Source organism: Nerophis lumbriciformis, linkage group LG09 (assembly GCF_033978685.3).
Source record: "Nerophis lumbriciformis linkage group LG09, RoL_Nlum_v2.1, whole genome shotgun sequence".
Taxonomy (NCBI): domain Eukaryota; kingdom Metazoa; phylum Chordata; class Actinopteri; order Syngnathiformes; family Syngnathidae; genus Nerophis; species Nerophis lumbriciformis.
The window spans coordinates 53483861-53510000 of NC_084556.2; the positions used below are offsets into that span (position 1 = coordinate 53483861).

General features: G+C 37.1%; 1 protein-coding gene across 1 annotated transcript in view; it reads right to left on the reverse strand.

Moving 5' to 3' along the window:
* Positions 1 to 1019: 1019 nt before the first annotated feature.
* bud13 (BUD13 homolog) overlaps positions 1020 to 26140 on the reverse strand; it is a 25708-nt gene continuing 587 nt past the window's right edge. The window contains exons 3-10 of the mRNA XM_061962867.2: positions 19950 to 20034; positions 15521 to 15763; positions 11069 to 11301; positions 10898 to 11006; positions 5378 to 5516; positions 3347 to 3531; positions 3209 to 3290; positions 1020 to 1301 (exon numbers count right to left, since the gene is read on the reverse strand). Coding sequence (XP_061818851.1) covers positions 1208 to 1301; positions 3209 to 3290; positions 3347 to 3531; positions 5378 to 5516; positions 10898 to 11006; positions 11069 to 11301; positions 15521 to 15763; positions 19950 to 20034 — 1170 coding nt within the window. The 3' untranslated portion in view covers positions 1020 to 1207. The remainder of the gene's footprint in view (positions 1302 to 3208; positions 3291 to 3346; positions 3532 to 5377; positions 5517 to 10897; positions 11007 to 11068; positions 11302 to 15520; positions 15764 to 19949; positions 20035 to 26140) is intronic.

Sequence of the window (26140 nt, forward strand, 5' to 3'; positions counted from 1 at the left end):
TATATAAAAAAAGAAATACTTTTAAAAATAATTTAATTTTTTGTTTTTCTCATCCCATTTGCGATTCTAATATTTTGGTGAATTTATTTAGCTTTCACCAATTATATAATCAAGTATTGAAAGCACAAATAATTTCAATAGATTCAATAGATTGATGAAAAAAAGAGTAGATTTTTATTAAATATTTCATTACGTAAAAATGAAATCAATCAGCGGAAACAAAGGACAAAAAACTTTATTTTTTTTCAACACCAAAACCGGAAATGGCTATTGTCGCGTCGCTGGGGGAACTTTTAGATTATGTGAACTGGTAGTTTAAATGTTTACTATAGGAAATATAAAATTAAAATCAAAACGTTTTTTTGGATCTTGTTATTGTTGCAAGACAGACATTTTTTTTTTTCTTAAAAAAAAATATCCAATAAACCATTTTTTTGTTGTTACCATTTTTCATTCTAAGATTTTGGTGAACTTATTTAGCCTTCACCAATTATATAATCAAGTATTAAAAGGACAGTCCCTTTAAAAGTTTTAATAATAAAAATCGGGTTGACTTTTAGTAAAAATGTAATCAATCAGCATAAACAAAAAGGACAAAAAAAAAACATGTTTTTTTTTTCCTACACCGGAACCGGAAGTTTCTATTGTAGCGTCGCTGCGGGGCACTTTTTGATTCTGCCAAATGGTGATTTGAATGTTCGCTACAGGAAATATAAAACACATATAAAATTGTTTTTTTGGATCTTTTTATTGCCGCTTAAATTATAAAAAAATAATTAAAAAAAATAAAAAATCAAATAAATTGTTTTTCCCATTCCCATTTATAATTCTATAAGTTTGATTAACTTACATAGCCATCACTAATTAAATAATCAATTATTAAAATATAACCATAAATGTTTGATGATTCAAGGGTAATAAATGTTTATATTATAAACACCCAAAAGTTTGTATACTGATGCTGTAGTTTTACATCAAGTGTTGTACTTTTTGTGCATTAAAAATGAAGACAAAACAACTACAAAGTGAAAACATTTAATGAGTAAGAAAAGAAGAGAAATATCTTGTGTATTTACAGAATGAGTCAAATACATCACTGCTATGTACACATTATGTATTTGTATATGTACATCATGTATTTGTATACTGTATGTACACATCATGTATTTGTATATGTACATCACATATTTTGTTGTTGTAGAAGTCTTCACATGTCCTCCACACTCCACTTGTACGCCTCCTCTTGCAGGGCTTTTTTGTCTGAGATCCTGGTGTAGCGCTTCTGCTCGAAGCCATTGGACCTGCAGAATATTACACAGGTTTAGTATGGCCACAGTTTGACAGACTGGAACAGACAGTCGACGGACTGGAACAGACAGTCGACGGACTGGAACAGACAGTCGACGATCTGTCTGTTCCAGTCTGTCAATCTGTCTGTTCCAGTCTGTCGATCTGTCTGTTCCAGTCTGTCGGACTGGAACAGACAGTCGACGGACTGGAACAGACAGATCGACGGACTGGAACAGACAGATCGACGGACTGGAACAGACAGATCGTCGACTGTCTGTTCCAGTCTGTCGATCTGTCTGTTCCAGTCTGTCGGACTGGAACAGACAGTCGACGGACTGGAACAGACAGTCGACGGACTGGAACAGACAGATCGACGGACTGGAACAGACAGATCGTCGACTGTCTGTTCCAGTTTGTCAATCTGTCTGTCGATCTGTCTGTTCCAGTCTGTCGATCTGTCTGTTCCAGTCTGTCGATCTGTCTGTTCCAGTCTGTCGGACTGGAACAGACAGTCGACGGACTGGAACAGACAGTCGACGGACTGGAACAGACAGTCGACGGACTGGAACAGACAGTCGACGGACTGGAACAGACAGTCGACGGACTGGAACAGACAGATCGACGGACTGGAACAGACAAATCGACGGACTGGAACAGACAGATCGACGGACTGGAACAGACAGATCGTCGACTGTCTGTTCCAGTCTGTCGATCTGTCTGTTCCAGTCTGTCGGACTGGAACAGACAGTCGACGGACTGGAACAGACAGATCGACGGACTGGAACAGACAGATCGTCGACTGTCTGTTCCAGTTTGTCAATCTGTCTGTTCCAGTCTGTCGATCTGTCTGTTCCAGTCCGTCGACTGTCTGTTCCAGTCCGTCGACTGTCTGTTCCAGTCCGACAGACTGGAACAGACAGATCGACAGACTGGAACAGACAGATTGACAGACTGGAACAGACAGATCGTCGACTGTCTGTTCCAGTCCGTCGACTGGAACAGATCGACAGACTGGAACAGACAGATTGACAAACTGGAACAGTCTGTTCCAGTCTGTCGATCTGTCTGTTCCAGTCTGTCGGACTGGAACAGACAGTCGACAACTGGAACAGACAGTCGACGGACTGGAACAGACAGTCGACGGACTGGAACAGACAGTCGACGGACTGGAACAGACAGTCGACGGACTGGAACAGACAGTCGACGGACTGGAACAGACAGTCGACGGACTGGAACAGACTGGAACAGACAGTCGACGGACTGGAACAGACAGTCGACGGACTGGAACAGACAGTCGACAGACTGGAACAGACAGATTGACAGACTGGAACAGACGGATAGACTGACTGGAACAGACAGTCGACTGACTGGAACAGACAGTCGACTGACTGGAACAGACAGTCGACAGACTGGAACAGACAGTCGACAGACTGGAACAGACAGTCGACAGACTGGAACAGACAGTCGACAGACTGGAACAGACAGTCGACAGACTGGAACAGACAGTCGACAGACTGGAACAGACAGTCGACAGACTGGAACAGACAGATTGACAGACTGGAACAGACAGATTGACAGACTGGAACAGACAGTCGACGGACTGGAACAGACAGTCGACGGACTGGAACAGACAGATCGACGGACTGGAACAGACAGATCGACGGACTGGAACAGACAGTCGACGGACTGGAACAGACAGTCGACGGACTGGAACAGACAGTCGACGGACTGGAACAGACAGTCGACGGACTGGAACAGACAGTCGACGGACTGGAACAGACAGTCGACGGACTGGAACAGACAGTCGACGGACTGGAACAGACAGTCGACGGACTGGAACAGACAGATTGACAGACTGGAACAGACAGATTGACAGACTGGAACAGACAGTTGACAGACTGGAACAGAAAGTCAGTACCTGTTGACGCCGTCCCAGCGATGGCCGGGTAGAATGTTGAACCTGTTGGGAGGGGGGGGCGGTCCTTTGTACTGGACTCTGTCTGCAAAAGAAGCAAAGTGTCCAACACACACAACACCAGCACAGCCACCGTCTCACCTTTGACCCCGTGAGTCTTGCGCTCCTTCTTCCGCCGCAACATGGCCGCCATGGGGTCGCCGTCCCTCTCCTGCTCCCTCAGCATGCGGTCCAGGTCCTCGTCGTCATGGCGACGCGCCAGCGGCTTCTGGGCTTCGTGCACGGCGTCCTCCAGCCTCTGCTGCTCCATGTGACCCTGCGCCAGTCTGCAGGACATTACCTTCTCTTACTTTTTTGTCTTACCTTTTTCACCTTCTTCAACCTACCTACTGTTTTACATTCCATCTTCTTTTATCTGTTACCCTACTTTTTGTTACCTTTTTCACTTACTTTATTACCTTCTTCAACCTATGTTGACCTACTTTTACTTGTTTACCTACCGTTTTACCTTCCATCTTCTTTTATCTGTTACCCTACTTTTTGTTACCTTTTTCACTTTATTACCTTCTTTCACCTATGTTTACCTACTGTTTTACCCTTCCATCTTCTTTAATCTATGTTACCCTACTTTGTTACCTTTTTCACCTACTTTTTAACCTTCTTCAACCTATGTTTACCTACTTTTCCACCTTCTTTTACTTATGTTTACCTTTTATCTTTTATTGGTTACCTTATTTTTTGTTACCTTTTTCTTCACCTTCTTTTACCTATGCTTATTTACTTTTTCACCTTTTACTTATGTTTACCTACTGTTTTACCTTCTATCTTCTTTTACTTATACCCTAATTTTTGTTACTTGTTTTAACTTTTTCTAAGCTTACCTCCTTTTTAAACTTCTACCCTTTTACCTACTTTTTTTTATCCTTCCATCTTCTTTTACTTTTGTTTACCTACTTTTTGTTACCTTTTTTACCTACTTGTTTTATGTTCTTTTATCTGTTTACCTCCTTTTTTGTACCTTCATACTTACTTTTTCACATTCTTTTACGTATGTTTACCTATTGTTTTACCTTCTATGTTTACCTACGTTTTTAACCTTCTATCTTCTTTTTTTGTTAATCTTCTTTTTGTTACCTTTTTCAGCTTATTTTACTTGTTTACCCACTGTTTTACCTTCCATGTTTACCTACTTGTTTAATCTTCTTTTACTTATGTTAACCTACTTTTTTACCTAAATTTTTACCTTGTTCAACCTACAGTATGTTTACCTACTGTTTTACCGTCTTCTATGTTTACCTACTTTTTTAAACTTCTACCCTCTTTTACCTACTTTGTTCATCCTTCCATCTTCTTTTACTTGTGTACATACTTTCTGTTACCTTTTTTTACCTACTTGTTTTATGTTCTTTTATCTGTTTACCTACTTTTTTGTACCTTCATACTTACTTTTTCACATTCTTTTACCTATGTTTACCTATTGTTTTACCTTCTATGTTTACCTACTTTTTTAACCTTCTATCTTCTTTTTTTGTTAATCTTCTTTTTGTTACCTTTTTCACCTTATTTTACTTGTTTACCTACTGTTTTACCTTCCATCTTCTTTTACTTATGTTAACCTACATTTTTACCTTGTTCAACCTACAGTATGTTTACCTACTGATTTACCGTCTTCTATGTTTACCTACTTTTTTAAACTTCTACCCTCTTTTACCTACTTTGTTCATCCTTCCATCTTCTTTTACTTATGTGTACCTACTTTTTTAAACTTTTATCTGTTTACCTACTTTTTTGTACCTTCTTACTTTTTCACATTCTTTTACCTACGCTTACCTTCTTCTATGTTTACCTTCCATCTTCTTTTATCTATGTTACCCTACTTTTTGTTACCTTTTTATACTTACTTTATTACCTACTTTCACTTATGTTTACCTACTATTTTACCTTCTATCTTCTTTTATCTGTTACCCTACTTTTTGTTACCTTTTATACTTACTTAAGTACCTTCTTTCACCTATGTTTACCTACTTTTTCACCTGCTTTTACTTATGTTTACCTACTATTTTACCTTCCATCTTCTTTTATCTGTTACCCTACTTTTTGTTACCTTTTCCACTTACTGTGTTACCTTCTTTCACCTACGTGTACCTACTTTTTCCACCTTCTTCCACTCACCCTTTGCCCCACTGAGCGTATTTCTCATCCTTTGCAGCTTTTTCTGCAGCCTTCCTCTTCTTTTCTTCCCGCTCCGATTCCAAGTCCCGCTTTTTACCAGACTTGTCCCGGAACACCGTCTGGGCGTGGCGGGACTCATCTGGAAAAGTAAGACAGATGTCATTAAGAAGTCCAAAACAAGACTGTCTTCCTTCCTTCAGAAAGCCGTGCTGCACCAGAGAGGACATTTCCCCAAGACATGTTGCCCATTGAAAATGAATGGGACAGTTTTCAAACATTCAAAATTCCCACATTTCTCACCAGATTTGAACGTTCCACCATGCACACATTCCACTCACCGTGGACAATCAAACTACCATTTTCCAAGTTCAAATAAATTCCAGGAATTCCAAAGCCCTATTTTCACCTCTTCCTGGAAAGTTTTCACAGTCCACATTTTTCAACCGTTTTTTGACCATTCCACTTTCAAAACATTCCTCCCATTTGGCACCACAAATGTTCCTATTTTTAGTTTCGTAAAAAAATCCCAGGTTTCCCCGAAATTCCAGGAATTCCAAAATACCCATCCTCAATTCAAACTGTTACCGTACGTCAACACTTTTCAACCGATTCCACAAATTCCAACACCAAGCCGTTCATATCATCTAGGACAGGGGTCGGCAACCCGCGGCTCTAGAGCCGCATGCGGCTCTTTAGCGCCGCCCTAGTGGCTCTCTGGAGCTTTTTCAAAAATGTATGAAAAATGGAAAAAGATGAGGGGGGAAAAAAATATATTTTTTGTTTTAATATGGTTTCTGTAGGAGGACAAACATGACACAAACCTCCCTAATTGTTATAAAGCACACTGTTTATATTAAACATGCTTCACTGATGACGAGCGCCGTTTTGTCCTACTAATTTTGGCGGTCCTTGAACTCACCGTAGTTTGTTTACAAGCATAATTTTCTCTGACTTTGTAGGACGTGTTTTATGCCACTTCTTTTTCTGTCTCATTTTGTCCACCAAACTTTTAAGGTTGTGCGTGAATGCACAAAGGTGAGTTTTGTTGATGTTATTGACTTGTGTGGAGTGCTAATCAGACATATTTGGTCACTGCATGTCTGCAAGCTAATCGATGCTAACATGCTATTTAGGCTAGCTATATGTACATATAAAGGGATGTCCGATAATGGCTTTTTGCCGATATCCGATATTCCGATATTGTCCAACTCTTTAATTACCGATACCGATATATAGTCGTGGAATTAACACATTATTATGCCTAATTTGGACAACCAGGTCTGGTGAAGATAAGGTCCTTTTTAAAAAAGATAAAAAATAAAATAAATAAATTTAAAATATTTTCTTGAATAAAAAAGAAAGTAAAACAATATAAAAACAGTTACCGTATTTTCCGCACTATAAGGCGCACCTAAAAACCACAAATTTTCTCAAAAGCTGACAGTGCGCCTTATAACCCGGTGCGCTTTATATATGGATTAATATTAAGATTCATTTTCATAAAGTTTCGGTCTCGCAACTTCGGTAAACAGCCGCCATCTTTTTTCCCGGTAGAACAGGAAGCGCTTCTTCTTCTACGCAAGCAACCGCCAAGGTAAGCACCCGCCCCCATAGAACAGGAAGCGCTTCTTCTTCTACTGTAAGCAACCACCCGCCCGCGTAGAAGAAGAAAAAGCGTGCGGATATTACCGTACGTTTCATTTCCTTTGTGTGTTTACATCTGTAAAGACCACAAAATGGCTCCTACTAAGCGACAGGGATCCGGTTCATGAAAAGACGCAATCTCTCCATCCGCACACGGATTACTATTTCACAGCAACTGATATTCCTGTGAACCGCACTGTGGGAATGAGAAGTCATCCTTCACTGTGGTTCTAGCTTGCCATGCTAATGGCCAGAAACTTCCACCCATGGTGATATTCAAAAGGAAGACCTTGCCAAAAGAGACCTTTCCAGCCGGCGTCATCATAAAAGCTAACTCGAAGGGATGGATGAAGAAAAGATGAGCGAGTGGTTAAGGTAAGTTTAAGTTTACGCGAAGAGGCCGGGTGGCTTTTTTCACGCAGCTCTGTCCATGTTGATATACGATTCCATGCGCGCCCACATCAAGTTGAATTTTTTTTCCAGGAATTCCCGGTTTTCCAAAGCTCAATTTTCACCTCTTCCTGGAAAGTTTTCACAGTCCAAATTTTCCAACCGTTTTTGACCATTCCACCTTCAAAACATTCCTTTTAGTTGGGACAACAAAATATATTTTTTCGTACAAATTCCCGGTTTAAAATACTCACTCATTTAAAACTGTTACTACGCCGATTCAAAAATCTCCAACACCAACCCATTCATATCATCTAGGACAATTGTGCTCATATAAATATTTTTCCAAAATTCCCAGTTTTCCCAAAAATTCCCAAATGTCCAGGGAAATTCTCATTCAAATAAATGAGAACATTTCCCAATTCTGACCTTTCAACCATCCACCCACACTGCTCTTCACATATACTGAACGCAAAAACATGTTTTCCCTTTCCCAAAATTCCCGGTTTTCCCGAAATTTTCCCCCCATTGAAAATAAATGGACAATATACAAACCTCTCCATATCTTACATTTCTCAACCGACTTGAACCGTTCCAACATCCACACACTCCACTCACCCTGCTAGCATGCTAACAGTTAACATGCTAATGCACGTTAACTGTTAGCATACTAGTGAGAATGCTAGCATGCTAACCTTTTATGCAAGCTTTTTTTTTTGCCAACTGTGTATGTTTAAACCTAAAAATCTTGGTTTGTTCAAATCAAAGCGCTGTCGAGCAAGTACGCTAACAGTTAACGTGCATGAGAACGTTAGCCTGCTAAAGTTTAATGCTAACTATTTTTTTTGCAAATTTTGTATGTTTACACCTAAAATTCATAGTTTGTTATAATCAAACGTGTGTCGTTGCTAGCTAGCCCCATAAATATTACTATAAATTGTTTTTATTTAAATGTAATACCATTAATGGAGCTAGCATTACTTTTTAGCACCCTAAATATTACTATAAATTGTTTTTATTTAAATGTAATACCATTAAGGGGGCTAGCATTACTAGCTAGCATCTTCACTAGTATTATACATTTTTTTAATTTAATTATAAATAATATTAAGGGGGATAGCGTTACTAGCTAGCATCTTCAATGGTATTATAAATTGTTTTTATTTAAATATAAATACTATTAAGGGGTATAGCGTTACTAGCTAGCATCTTCAATAGTATTATAAAAATGTTTTATTCAAATATAAATACTATTAAGGGGGCTAGCGTTACTAGCTAGCATCTTCACTAGTATTATAAATTGTTTTTATTTAAATATAAATACCATTAAGGGGGCTAGCATTACTAGCTAGCATCTTCAATAGTATTATAAAAATGTTTTATTTAAATATAAATGCTATTAAGGGGGCTAGCGTTACTAGCTAGCATCTTCACTAGTATTATAAATTGTTTTTATTTAAATATAAATACCATTAAGGGGGCTAGCGTTACTAGCTAGCATCTTCAATAGTATTATAAATTGTTTTTATTTAAATATAAATACCATTAAGGGGGCTAGCGTTACTAGCTAGCATCTTCACTAGTATTATAAATTGTTTTTATTTAAATATAAATACTATTAAGGGGGATAGCGTTACGAGCTAGCATCTTCAATAGTATTGTACATTTTTTAAATTTAAATATAAATACTATTAATGGGGATAGCAATACTAGCTAGCCCCCTCAATAGTATTATACATTGTTTTTATTTAAATGTAAATACTATTAAGGGGGCTAGCGTTACGAGCTAGCCTCTTCACTAGTATTATAAATTGTTTTTATTTAATTATAAATACTATTAAGGGGGCTAGCGTTACTAGCTAGCATCTTCAATAGTATTATAATTTTGTGTTATTTAAATATAAATACTATTAAGGGGGATAGCGTTACTAGCTAGCATCTTCAATAGTATTATAAAAATGTTTTATTTAAATATAAATACTATTAAGGGGGCTAGCGTTACTAGCTAGCATCTTCACTAGTATTATAAATTGTTTTTATTTAAATATAAATACTATTAAGGGGGCTAGTGTTACTAGCTAGCATCTTCAATGGTATTATAAATTGTTTTTATTTAAATATAAATACTATTAAGGGGTATAGCGTTACTAGCTAGCATCTTCAATAGTATTATACATTTTTTAAATTTAAATATAAATACTATTAAGGGGGATAGCAATACTAGCTAGCCCCCTCAATAGTATTATAAATTGTTTTTATTTAAATGTAAATACTATTAAGGGGGCTAGCGTTACAAGCTAGCATCTTCAATAGTATTATAAATTGTTTTTATTTAAATATAAATACTATTAAGGGGGCTAGCGTTACTAGCTAGCATCTTCACTAGTATTATAAATTGTTTTTATTTAAATATAAATACTATTAAGGGGGCTAGTGTTACTAGCTAGCATCTTCAATGGTATTATAAATTGTTTTTATTTAAATATAAATACTATTAAGGGGTATAGCGTTACTAGCTAGCATCTTCAATAGTATTATACATTTTTTAAATTTAAATATAAATACTATTAAGGGGGATAGCAATACTAGCTAGCCCCCTCAATAGTATTATAAATTGTTTTTATTTAAATGTAAATACTATTAAGGGGGCTAGCGTTACAAGCTAGCATCTTCAATAGTATTATAAATTGTTTTTATTTAAATATAAATACTATTAAGGGGGCTAGTGTTACTAGCTAGCATCTTCAATAGTATTATAAAAATGTTTTATTTAAATATAAATACTATTAAGGGGGCTAGCGTTACTAGCTAGCATCTTCACTAGTATTATAAATTGTTTTTATTTAAATATAAATACCATTAAGGGGGCTAGCGTTACTAGCTAGCATCTTCACTAGTATTATAAATTGTTTTTATTTAAATATAAATACCATTAAGGGGGATAGCAATACTAGCTAGCCCCCTCAATAGTATTATAAATTGTTTTTATTTGAATGTAATACTATTGAGGGGGGCTAGCTAGTAACGCTAGCCCCCCTCAATAGTATTATACATTGTTTTTAATTAAATGTATTACTAGCATTACTAGCTAGCTCCCTTTATACATTGTTTTTATTTAAATATAAATACTATAGAAGGGGATAGGAGCATCAGATTGTCCCTTCTATAGTATTATACATTGTTTTTATTTAAATATAAATACTACAGAGGGGGATAGGAGCATCAGCTTGTCCCCTCTATAGTATTATACATTGTTTTTATTTAAATATAAATACTATAGAGGGGGATAGGAGCATCAGCTTGTCCCCTCTATAGTATTATACATTGTTTTTATTTAAATATAAATACTACAGAGGGGGCTAGCGTTACTATTATGACTTCCATCGACAGACTTTCCATGAAGAAGAGCAGAAAGAAGCTTCCTCTTGAGTGACAGAATAAAGAACAGTGAGATGTTTACATAATTATGGAGAGAGAGGAGCTTACTTTCCAGCTCCCAGTTGTTTCCGTCCCTGCGGCGTTCTTCATCCTTCTCTTTCCGAAGCACATCCGAGGAAATCAGACCCGCTCTGCCGCCCGAAAGCATCCGTTTGTCCTTTGAAGAAAGCCACCGTGAGCGCACCGTGTCAGAAGAAGTGGACCGTGGGAACGTCTCACCTCCGCCTGGCCCGAACGGCGTGGAGGCGACAGGTCGTCGTCGGACCCTGCCCCGCCGCGCGCCCGCCGTCTAGGCGGCGACTGGTCCGAGTCGGAAGCCCCTCCCTTCTGCGTCCTCTTTCGCGGCGGCGACTGGTCCGAGTCGGAGTGGCGCCTGGCTGCGGGTTTGTTGCCACCTGGCGAACGTCGGCGACTTGATGAGGAAGTTTGTTTACGCTTCACCGGGGAGGAATCTGACACGACACAAGAACTGTATCAACTTCCACAATTCTTCACATTCATTCAACTACAATTATTCATTTTTATCAAGTGTGATGTATAATCATAAATAACAACAATTTGACATTCTAGAAAGAAGAGCAGGGACATAAATAAAACAATATTGTTGTCAATATATCAACATGTCATTTGTCATAAAAAGGTTAAAACATATTTAAAGACACTTATTTTACATTTTATTCTGTATTAGTATTAACATTGAAGCTTTTTTTCATTATGTTAATGTCTTTTTTTTAGGGATCAATTATCAATTTTGATGTTATCAGACTTTTTTTTTTTTACAACTACAACCAAACTACATCAGCAGATACAACATATACACATATGATACCAATATTAGTATTAGTGAAGTAAAGAGTGACAAACGTCTTATAGCTCATTATATATATATATATATATATATATATATATATATATAAAATTATTATTATTATTTTTTTTATATATAAACCTTTATTTATAAACTGCAACATTTACAAACAGCTGAGAAACAATCATTAAAATAAGTATGGTGCCAGTATGCTGTTCTTTTCTCGCATTAAAATACTGGAAAGGATAGAAATGTAGTTTGTCTCTTTTATCCGATTATTAATCGATTAATCGAAGTGATAATCGACAGCTTAATCGATTATCAAATTAGTTGTTAGTTGCAGCCCTAATATATATATATATATTGTGGAGAATGCATATATGTTTAAGAGTTCTTTCTTTATTCATAGTCATGTTTGGAGTATCTAGTATTTTTCCATGTGTACGCTGTATACCAGTTTCTCTTTGTCTACAGAGGTCTGTGTAGTTTTTTAGGCATTGGAATGTGAGAAGGATGCATCCCCCTCCTTATCTTATCAGTGTTGGGGAAGGAGGAGGCATTCCTTTCTGGGGGGACTGCTTTCCGATTCAAGAAGTAGTTTCTTTCCGTTTGAATGTTAGACCATCCCGAGATGATGGTATGACTGTATTGGCGTGGGCTGGTCTCCTGAAACTTCAGTAAAACCTGTTAATATTCCTATTCTGTCTTGATGGTCCTTCTTACTCTGCATATATGTCATCTGAAAGAACTTGGGATTGACCAGTGACTTTAATTCCCTGAGAGGGAATACTGGCCAGACGCAACAATTTTTATTTATTTATTTATATATATATATATATATATATATATATATATATATATATATATATATATATATATATATATATATATATATATATATATATATATATATATATATGTCTTAATAAGATTATCCAAAAAATAGTGCTCGATACCGTGGTAGAGCGCAATATATGTATGTGTGGGGAAAAAATCACAAGACTACTTCATCTCTACAGGCCTGTTTCATGAGAGGTTCCCTCAATCATCAGGAGATTTTAAATTTAAAAAAATTAAAATCTCCTGATGATTGAGGGAACCCCTCATGAAACAGGCCTGTAGAGATGAAGTAGTCTTGTGATTTTTTTCCCACACACACATACATATATATATATATATATATATATATATATATATATATAAATTATTTTTATTTTTTATTTAACCAGGTAAAATCCCATTGAGATCAAAGATCTCTTCCAAGGGAGACCTGGCAATATATATATATACATATATATATTTTTTGCCTACAGTAACTGTCAAAACTTCCGTTTTTTTTTTGCAGGGACTTCCAGTTTTTGTCCTTCTTTCCTGACGTCTTCCCGGTCCTGTTTTCTTTGTTTTTGTTTGTCGAAAGCCTCCGTTCGCAACACTCGGAGCGTGGGCTCATTAGCGTTAGCCCTTTGAGACACTCGTGATTTAGGGCTGTATAAGCAAACATTGATTTGATTGATTAAAAGGAGCGCCACGAGTTTCACGTTCTGTCACTCAATCAAATCACGCCACATAGATGGATGGCCGTGAACTTTGTGTAAATGTTTTGACGAATATGAGATTATTATATAGGTGAAGTAGAGCAGGCGGCAGCTCACACATTCTCATACTTTTTGTAACACTCAGGAAGAAATGATGAAAAATGTCTCAACTATAATCTACGTGAAGGAGCCCACACTTGTTTTAATTTAAATGTTGACAATATTTCACATGGAAACCTTACAATGTGTTAAATCCATAAAGTGTTAAAAAAATGGAGTAGATGAGTTATTGTGATGTAGAAAAATGACATATTTTGACCGATTTTTTATATTTTGAAATGCAAATGTTGATGCTCCTCTTAGACACACGTAATAACTGTGTTTGATGTTTTTTGATGATAAATTAAACGCAGTTGGTTGTGTCAGTGAGGGACAGGAGGACACTGGACAAACTGCTGGCCATCATGGACAATCCTGCCCACCCACTCCACCTGACAATTGAGGAACAGCGGAGTTCATACTCCAACAGGCTCCTTCAGCTTCGTTCCCATAGTGTTACATTCAAGAACTCCTTCATTCCGCACTCCATCCAGCTGCATGATCACTCGCCTTACAGCAATAGATGATATCTGTCTATTACCTGACACCTGACATGTTAGCTACCTCTCTTTGTTTATAATGTAGATTGTCTGCTGGACCTACTCTCTATTTTATGCTGCAGCTGTTACATATACTGTAATATTGTACATGGTAATTGTTATATATTGTATATATTATATAAAAATATATTACCATATCATATCAGTATATATTATATACTGTATGTATAATATGTAAATATTACATAATTGTTATATTTTATATTGCCACTATGGCACATTTTTAGTCTACTTTATACGTGCATTATCCTTTCCAACCTTTGTAACTGAGCTACTGTGTGGAACAATTTCCCTTGTGGATCAATAAAGTTTGTCTAAGTCTAAGTCTTATGTTACTTTGACACATATACAGAATATTTGAACATGCTAGTGTCTTCAAAGTGGCCATTTTAGAATACAAAATGGGGACTTCTTCATGTGTACATTGTTTCTTACGGGGTTTCGGTCGGCGAAGCATGTTCAAGAGCCAATTAAAGCTGCAAGCAGCATTGGTCGGGCCCGCGTATTTGGCAGGCGCTAGTCCTAAGTGTCCCAATACTTTTGTCTACTTTTAGTCTGAAGTGTCCCAAGACTTTTGTCTAGTGTACCTACCTTGTCTGCATTGTGTGGGCACGCTGGTGCTTCCTGCTTTTAAGCAGCCATCTTAAAAAAACAGCAGCACAGCAGCATCAGCGCAGCGGTTCTTTGAAGGCTCATAAAATCAAAACCGGAGCAGTTAGAAAAAAAGCGCTTCTGTCGTTGTAATCACAAGGGTTCAATCTCTCTCCTGTGTTAGTTTGAAGCCGAAACGACAAAGGCGCTCAGAGGAGATAGTTTTTGAAGGAAGGTGACCGGTTTTTACAAAAAATTTGTTTTGAAGAGGGAATAGCAAACTTCCTGTTGATTTTTGCTGGGGGTTGTCAATCTATGAAATGTAGGTCTAAGTGAGACCTACATAGAGGTTTTTGTTTCATGTCTCTCCGACCTTCCCAGTGGGAGTTACAGGCAGTTTTGTCATTATTTTCTTCCGAGGAGCAGTTGTTTGTGCGTTTTATTCAAAAATTGCGCTAGAGCGCAATTTTGAGATTTGGGGTTAGGTTTTTTTATTAGATCGCAATTTTTGCCAGTCCTGATGTGTGTGTTCAGTTTGGTGAGTTTTGGAGCATGTTAAGAGGGTGAAAATACAGCTCAAAGAGACAAAATTGACTGTTTTTAGTACTTTTTTGTCTTGAAGGGGGAATTGCCAACTTCCTGTTGATTTTTGCCCGAGGATATACAATTTTGAAAACTAGGTCTAAGTCAGACCTACATAGAGGTTTTTGTTTCATGTCTCTCCGACCTTCCTAGTGGGAGTTACAGGCAGTCTACTTTTTTTTTTTCCTAGGGGGCGCTAGAGCGCAATTTTGAGTTTTGGGGTTCGTTTTTTTTAAAAAAAGGTAATTTTCGCAGGTCCTGATGTGTGGGTCAAATATGGTGAGTTTTGAAGCATGTTAAGTGGGTCAAATTACAGTTTAATGTGGCGGCGGAAGAAAAAAGAATAATAATAAAAAACCTTACAAATTCAATAGGTTCTTATGTCCCATTGCATAAGGACTCCCTTTGGGAGTCCTTATACAATGGGACATGCGGGCCCTAATTAAGTTCCACTGTACACAAATAGTTGTTTACTTTTCTTCAAATGGTCACTCACCTTTACTCCGCTCCTTTGCCGACTTCCCCGCCTGTTGCCTGGGAGGAGACTGGTCCGAAGAGTCGTGGCGTTTCCTCCGCGGCGGGGAAACGTCGGGAGAATCGTGGCGAGCTCTCCGCGGCGGGGACGTGTCGGGAGAGTCGTGTCGCGTCTTTCTGGCCGGAGAATCCTTCCTCCTTTGGTCGGACGACTGCTCGGGCGAATCTCCGTCGTCCCCCGGCTGTTCGTCGTCGTCGTCGTCCTCTTTAACAAGCAGAATCACAATCAGCCTTACGGGACCAGTACGCCGTCTCCGGCTTAGTTTTTGCCTCGTTCTTATGAGAATCCTGCGTGTGACTCAAGCATTAAAGAGGGTTGGTTAATTCATCCAGGACTAGTTGCAGTGTGAGCAGATAAGACTCTTTCAGACTGTATGTACACTAGGGGTGTAACGGTACACAAACATTTCGGTTCGGTACGTACGTCGGTTTAGAGGTCACGGTTCGGTTCATTTTCGGTACAGTAAGAAAACAACAAAATATAAATGTTTTGGTTATTTATTTACCAAATTTGTAAACAATGGCTTTATCCTTTTAACATTGGGAACACTATAATAATACTGCCCACGTTAATCAACATTAAACTGCCTCAAGTTGTTGCTCAGATTAAATAAAATTACAAAACTTTTCTTCTACATATAAAAAGTGCAACATTAAACAGCTTCAAGTCAACTCATCATGCTTACCGTAATTTATTACAGCATTTGGGAAGCCTGTAGTTGATTTGTATTATGTAAATGCTATATTTTTACCAACATGTGATAGCAGGGACCCTGCCATTCAAAACTAGGCTGCTGCATTTCTAATGATTAATGTAACTATAGCTGAAAAAAATGGTACAATAGCAATAGGAGAGACTATTCACCCCTGAACAGCATGGAGTTCATGTAGGCTTAATGATGCACTTATATTATTATATCAACTATCAGAGACAGAAACTCTTCATTTAACATAATGACCTTTTTTGCTGCTTCAACACAGCTCAATCAACACAGAAAAAGGTAAAGTGAAATAACAGACAGACAGGGCTTTGCTGTCCGTAACGCACGCACACCCCAAAATGAGCTAACGTTACGCTAAAAGCGAATTAGCCTTCACCTCAAGCCAGGACTGCGAGCGAGCTGAACTGCCTTTTATATTTCTAGAACAGAGGTGCTCACACTTTTTCTGCAGGCGAGCTACTTTTCAATTGATCAAGTCGTGGGGATCTACCTCATTCATATATATAATTTATATTGACTTATTTATGAAATATATGTTTTTGTTAACAAGTTAAAGGTGTTTAATGATAATGCAAGCATGTTTAACACATATAGTTAATATTGTTAAAAAATTAAAGGTGTTTAATGATAATACAAGTATGTTTAATACATATAGTTAATATTGTTAACAAGTTAAAGGTGTTTAAAGATAATGCAAGCATGTTTAACACATATAGTTAATATTGTTAACAAGTTAAAGGTGTTTAATGATAATACAAGCATGTTTAACACATATAGTTAATATTGTTAACAAGTTAAAGGTGTTTAAAGATAATACAAGCATGTTTAACACATAGTTAATATTGTTAACAAGTTAAAGGTGTTTAAAGATAATACAAGCATGTTTAACACATATAGTTACTATTGTTAATAAGTTAAAGGTGTTTAAAGATAATACAAGCATGTTTAACACATAAAGTTACTATTGTTAATAAGTTAAAGGTGCTTAAAGATAATACAAGCATGTTTAACACATATAGATTCCTTTCTTTCATGAAGACAAGAATATAAGTTGGTGTATTACCTGATTCTGATGACTTGCATTGACTGGAATCAGACAGTGGTGCTGATAATGTCCGCATTTTCGAATGGAGGAGAAAAAAAGTCCTCCTTTCTGTCCAATACCACATGAAAGTGGTTGGTTTTTGGCATCTTATTTGTCCAGCTTCCGTACTCCTTTGTATACACTTTACAAGAAATACATTGTCGGCAAACTCCGTAGCTTGCTAGCTTGTGCACGCCAGCTTTCTGAGACTCTTATTTTGTTAGCGCAACTGTGCAACTGTGCAGTCGGTCTTTGGAGTTTTGACGACAGGTACGGCGCCAGAGTCTGTTGAAATAAAGTGTTTCTCGCCTTCCAGTCGGTAATTTTAATGAGCTGGCAGCAGCCGGCGTCATCTCAGAAGACCCTCGGGTGCCGTGAATGTCAATCAAGTGACGTCATAGTGAAGATTTATGAGCGCTCATTTTTAGGACTATTTTTTTAATGCCTGGCTGGTGATCGACTGACACACCCTCCGAGATCGACCGGTAGCTCGCGATCGACGTAATGAGCACCCCTGTTCTAGAAGGTCAACGGGCTCATAGTGATGTCACTAGTAGTTGACTGGGAGGTGTTTATTAAAATTTGGGGAGAGTCCGCTGCCTGATGCTTACCTGCTAAACGCGAAGCACTGACTACATACGCACTGCTGATTGGCTGTTACCGCTCTGTTTGTAACCAATCAGATGGTTGTGTGGGTGGGACAATGCTGGGTGCTGTGTAGAGGACTGACAGACACAGAGGCAGAAGGAAGTGGAGGCGGCTACTTAATATGTTCGTGTGGAAACTCGTTCGGTACACCTCCGAACCGAACCGAAACCCCCGTACCGAAACGGTTCAATACAAATACACGTACCGTTACACCTCTAATGTACACACAAGGAATTTGACTTAGTTCAATGTAAACAATAAATATAACCAAATACTTAAATAACTAGTACAGGTAAAAGCCAGTAAATTAGAATATTTTGAAAAACTTGATTTATTTCAGTAATTGCATTCAAAAGGTGTAACTTGTACATTATATTTATTCATTGCACACAGACTGATGCATTCAAATGTTTATTTCATTTCATTTTGATGATTTGAAGTGGCAACAAATGAAAATCCAAAATTCCGTGTGTCACAAAATTAGAATATTACTTAAGGCTAATACAAAAAAGGGATTTTTAGAAATGTTGGCCAACTGAAAAGTATGAAAATGAAAAATATGAGCATGTACAATACTCAATACTTGGTTGGAGCTCCTTTTGCCTCAATTACTGCGTTAATGCGGCGTGGCATGGAGTCGATGAGTTTCTGGCACTGCTCAGGTGTTATGAGAGACCAGGTTGCTCTGATAGTGGCCTTCAACTCTTCTGCGTTTTTGGGTCTGGCATTCTGCATCTTCCTTTTCACAATACCCCACAGATTTTCTATGGGGCTAAGGTCAGGGGAGTTGGCGGGCCAATTTAGAACAGAAATACCATGGTCCGTAAACCAGGCACGGGTAGATTTTGCGCTGTGTGCAGGCGCCAAGTCCTGTTGGAACTTGAAATCTCCATCTCCATAGAGCAGGTCAGCAGCAGGAAGCATGAAGTGCTCTAAAACTTGCTGGTAGACGGCTGCGTTGACCCTGGATATCAGGAAACAGAGTGGACCGACACCAGCAGATGACATGGCACCCCAAACCATCACCCAACCATGCAAATTTTGCATTTCCTTTGGAAATCGAGGTCCCAGAGTCTGGAGGAAGACAGGAGAGGCACAGGATCTGAAGTCTAGTGTAAAGTTTCCACCATCAGTGATGGTTTGGGGTGCCATGTCATCTGCTGGTGTCGGTCCACTCTGTTTCCTGAGATCCAGGGTCAACGCAGCCGTCTACCAGCAAGTTTTAGAGCACTTCATGCTTCCTGCTGCTGACCTGCTCTATAGAGATGGAGATTTCAAGTTCCAACAGGACTTGGCGCCTGCACACAGCGCAAGATCTACCCGTGCCTGGTTTACGGACCATGGTATTTCTGTTCTAAATTGGCCCGCCAACTCCCCTGACCTTAGCCCCATAGAAAATCTGTGGGGTATTGTGAAAAGGAAGATGCAGAATGCCAGACCCAAAAACGCAGAAGAGTTGAAGGCCACTATCAGAGCAACCTGGGCTCTCATAACACCTGAGCAGTGCCAGAAACTCATCGACTCCATGCCACGCCGCATTAACGCAGTAATTGAGGCAAAAGGAGCTCCAACCAAGTATTGAGTATTGTACATGCTCATATTTTTCATTTTCATACTTTTCAGTTGGCCAACATTTCTAAAAATCCCTTTTTTGTATTAGCCTTAAGTAATATTCTAATTTTGTGACACACGGAATTTTGGATTTTCATTTGTTGCCACTTCAAATCATCAAAATTAAATGAAATAAACATTTGAATGCATCAGTCTGTGTGCAATGAATAAATATAATGTACAAGTTACACCTTTTGAATGCAATTACTGAAATAAATCAAGTTTTTCAAAATATTCTAATTTACTGGCTTTTACCTGTATGTGCAATAATCTTGCAGTGGTGAGTAGATGACGACTTAAACATGAGTTAGTAATTTTTTTTTTACCTCCAATGACTTTCCATCTGGAGCCTGTTCTAAAGACTTCCATCCGCCTCACCTCCTCAGGACGGTCATCGATCACCTCGGCGATCTGGGTCAACAATGACACCACGTTAGCCATCCAGTCCAAACACTTCAGAACCTTCAAATCTCTATACTAAATTTAGAAAAAAATGATTCCCGCCGTGGGTGTGCACACCGCTTGCAAAAGTCTGTCCACAACTGATTACAACATGCGAAACAAACACTTTATATACGTGGTTATTGTGACGAAACGTGTATGCAAATATTTAAGACTTTATCGTGTTTCTTTGGTATGAATGAGATCGTAAAAGATTGATTCCCATGTTGATGTGATCGTGCATGCTAGCGTTAATGAGCTTACATGTCAATGTTAGCCTGCTAGCAGTAACTTTGCACCAAGTACCACAATTAACAACTCAAAGGGGTGTACTTTATTGTGATACGTACAACTCTCCTAATGGTAATCTAGTTAATGATGCACAAATGAGATGTGTCAGACACAAATGATTATTTAAGATCACTTTTTGGCAACCACTATATGGTCATTTGGGGATTGATTTCAGTCTTTTTAAACAGTATTTGAACAAGTAAACATCATAGTGGGAACTTTATTAATATATGTGCAACTCTCCTAAAAGGTAATCTAGTTATTGATGCACAAATGAGATGTGTCAGACACAAATTATTTTTGGATCACATTCGGCAACCACCGTGTGGTCATTTGGGTTTGATTTGAGCCTTTTTTAAAAGGTACGTCAACAAGTAAACAGCACAGTATGTATTTTATTGTGATATGTATAATTCTCCGAAAGGTAATTTAGTTATTGATGCACAAATTATTATTTTGGATCACTTTTTGGCAACCACTATATGGTTAATTAGCGATGATTGCAGTTTTTCAAACAGTATTGGAACACATAAACAGCACAGTGGGTACTTTATTAATATATGTGCAACTCTCCAAAGTGTAATGTAGTTATTGATGCACCAATAAGATGTGTCAGACACAAATTGTTAATTTGGATCACTTTCGGCAACCACTATATGGTCATTTGGGGTTGATTTCAGCCTTTTTAAAAAAGTATGTCAACGAGTAAACAGCACAGTATGTATTTTATTGTGATATATATAACTCTCCGAAAGGTAATCTAGTTATTGATGCACAAATTATTATTTTAGATCACTTTTTGGCAACCACTATATGGTCATTTGGGGACTGATTTCAGCCTTTTTAAACATTATTTGTACACAAACAGCACAATATGTACAACTCTCCTTATGGTAATCTAGTTATTGATGCACAAATGAGATGTGTCAGACACAAATGATTATTTAGGATCACTTTTTGGCAACCACTGGGGTTGCTTTCAGCGGTTTTAAAAGTTATTTCAACAAGTAAACAGCACAGTATGTACTTAATTGTGATATATACAACTCTCCTAATAGTAATCTAGTTATTGATGCACAAATGAGATGTTTCAGACACAAACGATTACTTTGGATCACTTTTTGCCAACCACTGTATGGTTATTTAGGGTTGATTTCAGTCTTTTTAAACAGTATTTGAACACATGAACAGCACAGTGGGTACTTTATTAATATATGTGCAACTCTCCAAAGTGCAATGTAGTTATTGATGCACCAATAAGATGTGTCACACACAAATTGTTACTTTGGATCACTTTCGGCAACCACTACATGGTCATTTGGGGTTGATTTCAGCCTTTTTAAAAAGGTATGTCAACGAGTAAACAGCACAGTATGTATTTTATTGTGATATATATAACTCTCCGAAAAGTAATGTAGTTATTGATGCGCAAATTATTATTTTAGATCACTTTTTGGCAACCACTATATGGTTATTTAGCGTTGATTGCCGTTTTTTTAAACAGTATTGGAACACAAACAGCACAGTGGGTACTTTATTTGTAGATATGCAACTCGTCTAAGGGTAATCTAGTTATTGATGCACAAATGAGATGTGTCAAACACAAATTATTAGTTTGGATCACTTTCGGCTTTTGGGTTTGATTTGAGCCTTTTTTAAAAGGTACGTCAACAAGTAAACAGCACAGTATGTATTTTATTGTGATATATACAACTCGCTGAAAGGTAATCTAGTTATTGATGCACAAATGATTATTTTGGATCACTTTTTGGCAACCACTATATGGTCATTTGGGGTACATTTCAGCGTTTTTAAATTGTATGTCAACAAGTAAACAGCACAGTATGTATTTTATTTTGATATATATATATATATATATATATATATATATATATATATATATATATATATAAATAAAACTCTCCGAAGAGTAATCTAGTTATTCATGCACAATTGATTATTTTGGATCACTTTTTGGCAACCACTATACGGCCATTTGGGGTTGATTTCAGCCTTTTTAAAATGTCAACAAGTAAACAGCTCAGTATGTACTTTCTTGTGATATGTACAACTCTCCTAATAGTAATCTAGTTATCAATGCACAAATGAGATGTGTCAGACACAAATTATTATTTTGGATCACTTTTTGGCAACCACGGTTCATTTCGGTTTGATTTCAGTCTTTTTAAACAGTATTTCAACACACAAACAGCACAGCGGGTGCTTTATTACTATATATGTAACTATCCTAAGGGTAATCTAGATATTGATGCACAAATGAGATGTGTCAGACACATTATTTTGGACCACTTTTTGGCAACCACTATATGGTCATTTGGGGTTGATTTCAGCCTTTTTAAACACAAACAGCACAGTATGTACTTTGTTGTGATATGTATAACTCTCCTAATGGTAATCTAGTTATTGATGCACAAATGAGATGTGTCAGACACAAATTATTATTTAGGATCACTTTTTGGCAACCCCTGGGGTTGCTTTCAGCGGTTTTAAAAGGTATGTCAACAAGTAAACAGCACAGTATGTACTTTATTGTGATATGTACAACTCTCCTAATAGTAATCTAGTTATTGATGCACAAATGAGATGTGTTAGATACAGATGATTATTTTGGATCACTTTTTGCCAACCACTGTATGGTTATTTAGGGTTGATTTCAGTCTTTTTAAACAGTATTTGAACACATAAACAGCACAGTGGGTACTTTATTAATATATGTGCAACTCTCCAAAGTGTAATCTAGTTATTGATGCACCAATAAGATGTGTCACACACAAATTGTTAATTTGGTTCACTTTCGGCAACCACTACATGGTCATTTGGGGTTGATTTCAGCCTTTTTAAAAAGGTATGTCAACGAGTAAACAGCACAGTATGTATTTTATTGTGATATATATAACTCTCCGAAAGGTAATCTAGTTATTGATGCACAAATTACTATTTTAGATCACTTTTTGGCAACCACTATATGGTTATTTAGCGTTGATTGCAGTTTTTTAAACAGTATTGGAACACAAACAGCACAGTGGGTACTTTATTTGTAGATATGCAACTCGTCTAAGGGTAATCTAGTTATTGATGCACAAATGAGATGTGTCAGACACAAATGATTATTTAGGATCACTTTTTGGCAACCACTGGGGTTGCTTTCAGCGGTTTTAAAAGTTGTGTCAACAAGTAAACAGCACAGTATGTACTTAATTGTGATATATACAACTCTCCTAATAGTAATCTAGTTAATGATGCACAAATGAGATGTGTCAGATACAGATGATTATTTTGGATCACTTTTTGACAACCGCCATATGGTCATTTGGGTTTGATTTCAGCCTTTTTTCTAACAGAATTTGAACACATAAACAGCGCTGTGGGTACTTTATTGGTAAATATGTAACACTTCTAAGGGTAATCTAGTTATTGATGCACAAATGAGATGTATCAGGCACATTATTTTGGTTTACTTTTTGGCAACCACTATATGGTCATTTGGGGTTGATTTCAGTCTTTTTAAACAGTATTTGAACACAAACAGCACAGTATGTACTTTGTTGTGATATGTATAACTCTCCTAATGGGAATGTAGTTATTGATGCACAAATGAGATGTGTCAGACACAAAGGATTATTTAGGATAACTTTTTGGCAACCACTATATGGTCATTTGGGGATTGATTTCAGTCTTTTTAAACAGTATTTGAATCAGTAAACATCACAGTGGGAACTTTATTAATATATGTGTAACTCTCCTAAAAGGTAATCTAGTTATTGATGCACAAATGAGATGTGTCAGACACAAATGATTATTTAGGATCACTTTTTGGCAACCACTATATGGTCATTTGGGGATTGATTTCAGCCTTTTTAAACAGTATTTGAACACAAACAGGACAGTATGTACTTTATTGTGATACGTACAACTCTCCTTATGGTAATTTAGTTATTAATGCACAAATGAGATGTGTCAGACACAAATTATTATCTAGGATCACTTTTTGGCAACCACTGGGGTTGCTTTCAGCGGTTTTAAAAGGTATGTCAACAAGTAAACAGCACAGTATGTACTTACTTGTGATATATACAACTCTGCTAATAGTAATCTAGTTATTGATGCACAAATGAGATGAGTCTGATACAGATGATTATTTTGGATCACTTTTTGGCAACCACCATATGGTCATTTGGGTTTGATTTCAGTCTTTTTTTCAAACAGAATTTGAACACAAACAGCGCTGTGGGTACTTTATTGGTATATATGTAACTCTCCTAATGGTAATCTAGTTATTGATGCACAAATGAGATGTGTCAAACACAAATGATTATTTAGGATCACTTTTTGGCAACCACTATATAGTCATTTGGGGATTGATTTCAGCCTTTTTAAACATTATTTGTACACAAACAGCACAATATGTACAACTCTCCTTATGGTAATCTAGTTATTGATGCACAAATGAGATGTGTCAGACACAAATGATTATTTAGGATCACTTTTTGGCAACCACTGGGGTTGCTTTCAGCGGTTTTAAAAGGTATGTCAACAAGTAAACAGCACAGTATGTACTTAATTGTGATACGTACAATTCTCCTAATAGTAATCTAGTTATTGATGCACACATGAGATGTGTCAGATACAGATGATTATTTTGGATCACTTTTTGGCAACCACCATATGGTCATTTGGGTTTGATTTCAGCCTTTTTTCAAACAGTATTTGAACACATAAACAGCGCTGTGGGTACTTTATTGGTAAATATGTAGCGCTTCTAAGGGTAATCTAGTTATTGATGCACAAATGAGATGTGTCAGTCACATTATTTTGGATAACTTTTCGGCAACCACTACATGGTCATTTGGGGTTGATTTCAGCCTTTTTAAAAAGGTATGTCAACGAGTAAACAGCACAGTATGTATTTTATTGTGATATATATAACTCTCCGAAAGGTAATCTATTTATTTATGCACAAATTATTATTTTAGATCACTTTTTGGCAACCACTATATGGTTAATTAGCGTTGATTTCAGTCTTTTTAAACAGTATTGGAACACAAACAGCACAGTGGGTACTTTATTTGTAGATATGTAACTCGTCTCAGGGTAATCTAGTTATTGATGCACAAATGAGATGTGTCAGACACAAATCATTAGTTTGGATCACCTTTTGGCAACCACTACATGGTCATTTGGGGTTGATTTCAGCCTTTTTAAAAAGGTATGTCAACGAGTAAACAGCACAGTATGTATTTTATTGTGATATATATAACTCTCCGAAAGGTAATCTAGTTATTGATGCACAAATTATTATTTTAGATCACTTTTTGGCAACCACTATATGGTTATTTAGCGTTGATTGCAGTCTTTTTAAACAGTATTGGAACACATAAACAGCACAGTGGGTACTTTATTTGTAGATATGCAACTCGTCTAAGGGTAATCTAGTTATTGATGCACAAATGAGATGTGTCAGACACAAATCATTATTTTGGATCACTTTTTGGCAACCACTATATGGTCATTTGGGGATTGATTTCAGCCTTTTTAAACATTATTTGTACACAAACAGCACAATATGTACAACTCTCCTTATGGTAATCTAGTTATTGATGCACAAATGAGATGTGTCAGACACATAATTATTTTGGATCACTTTTTGGCAACCACTAAATGGTCATTTGGGGATTGATTTCAGTCTTTTTAAACAAGTAAACATCACGACGGGAACTTTATTAATGTATATGCAACTCTCCCGAGGGTAAATCCAGAGTTATAA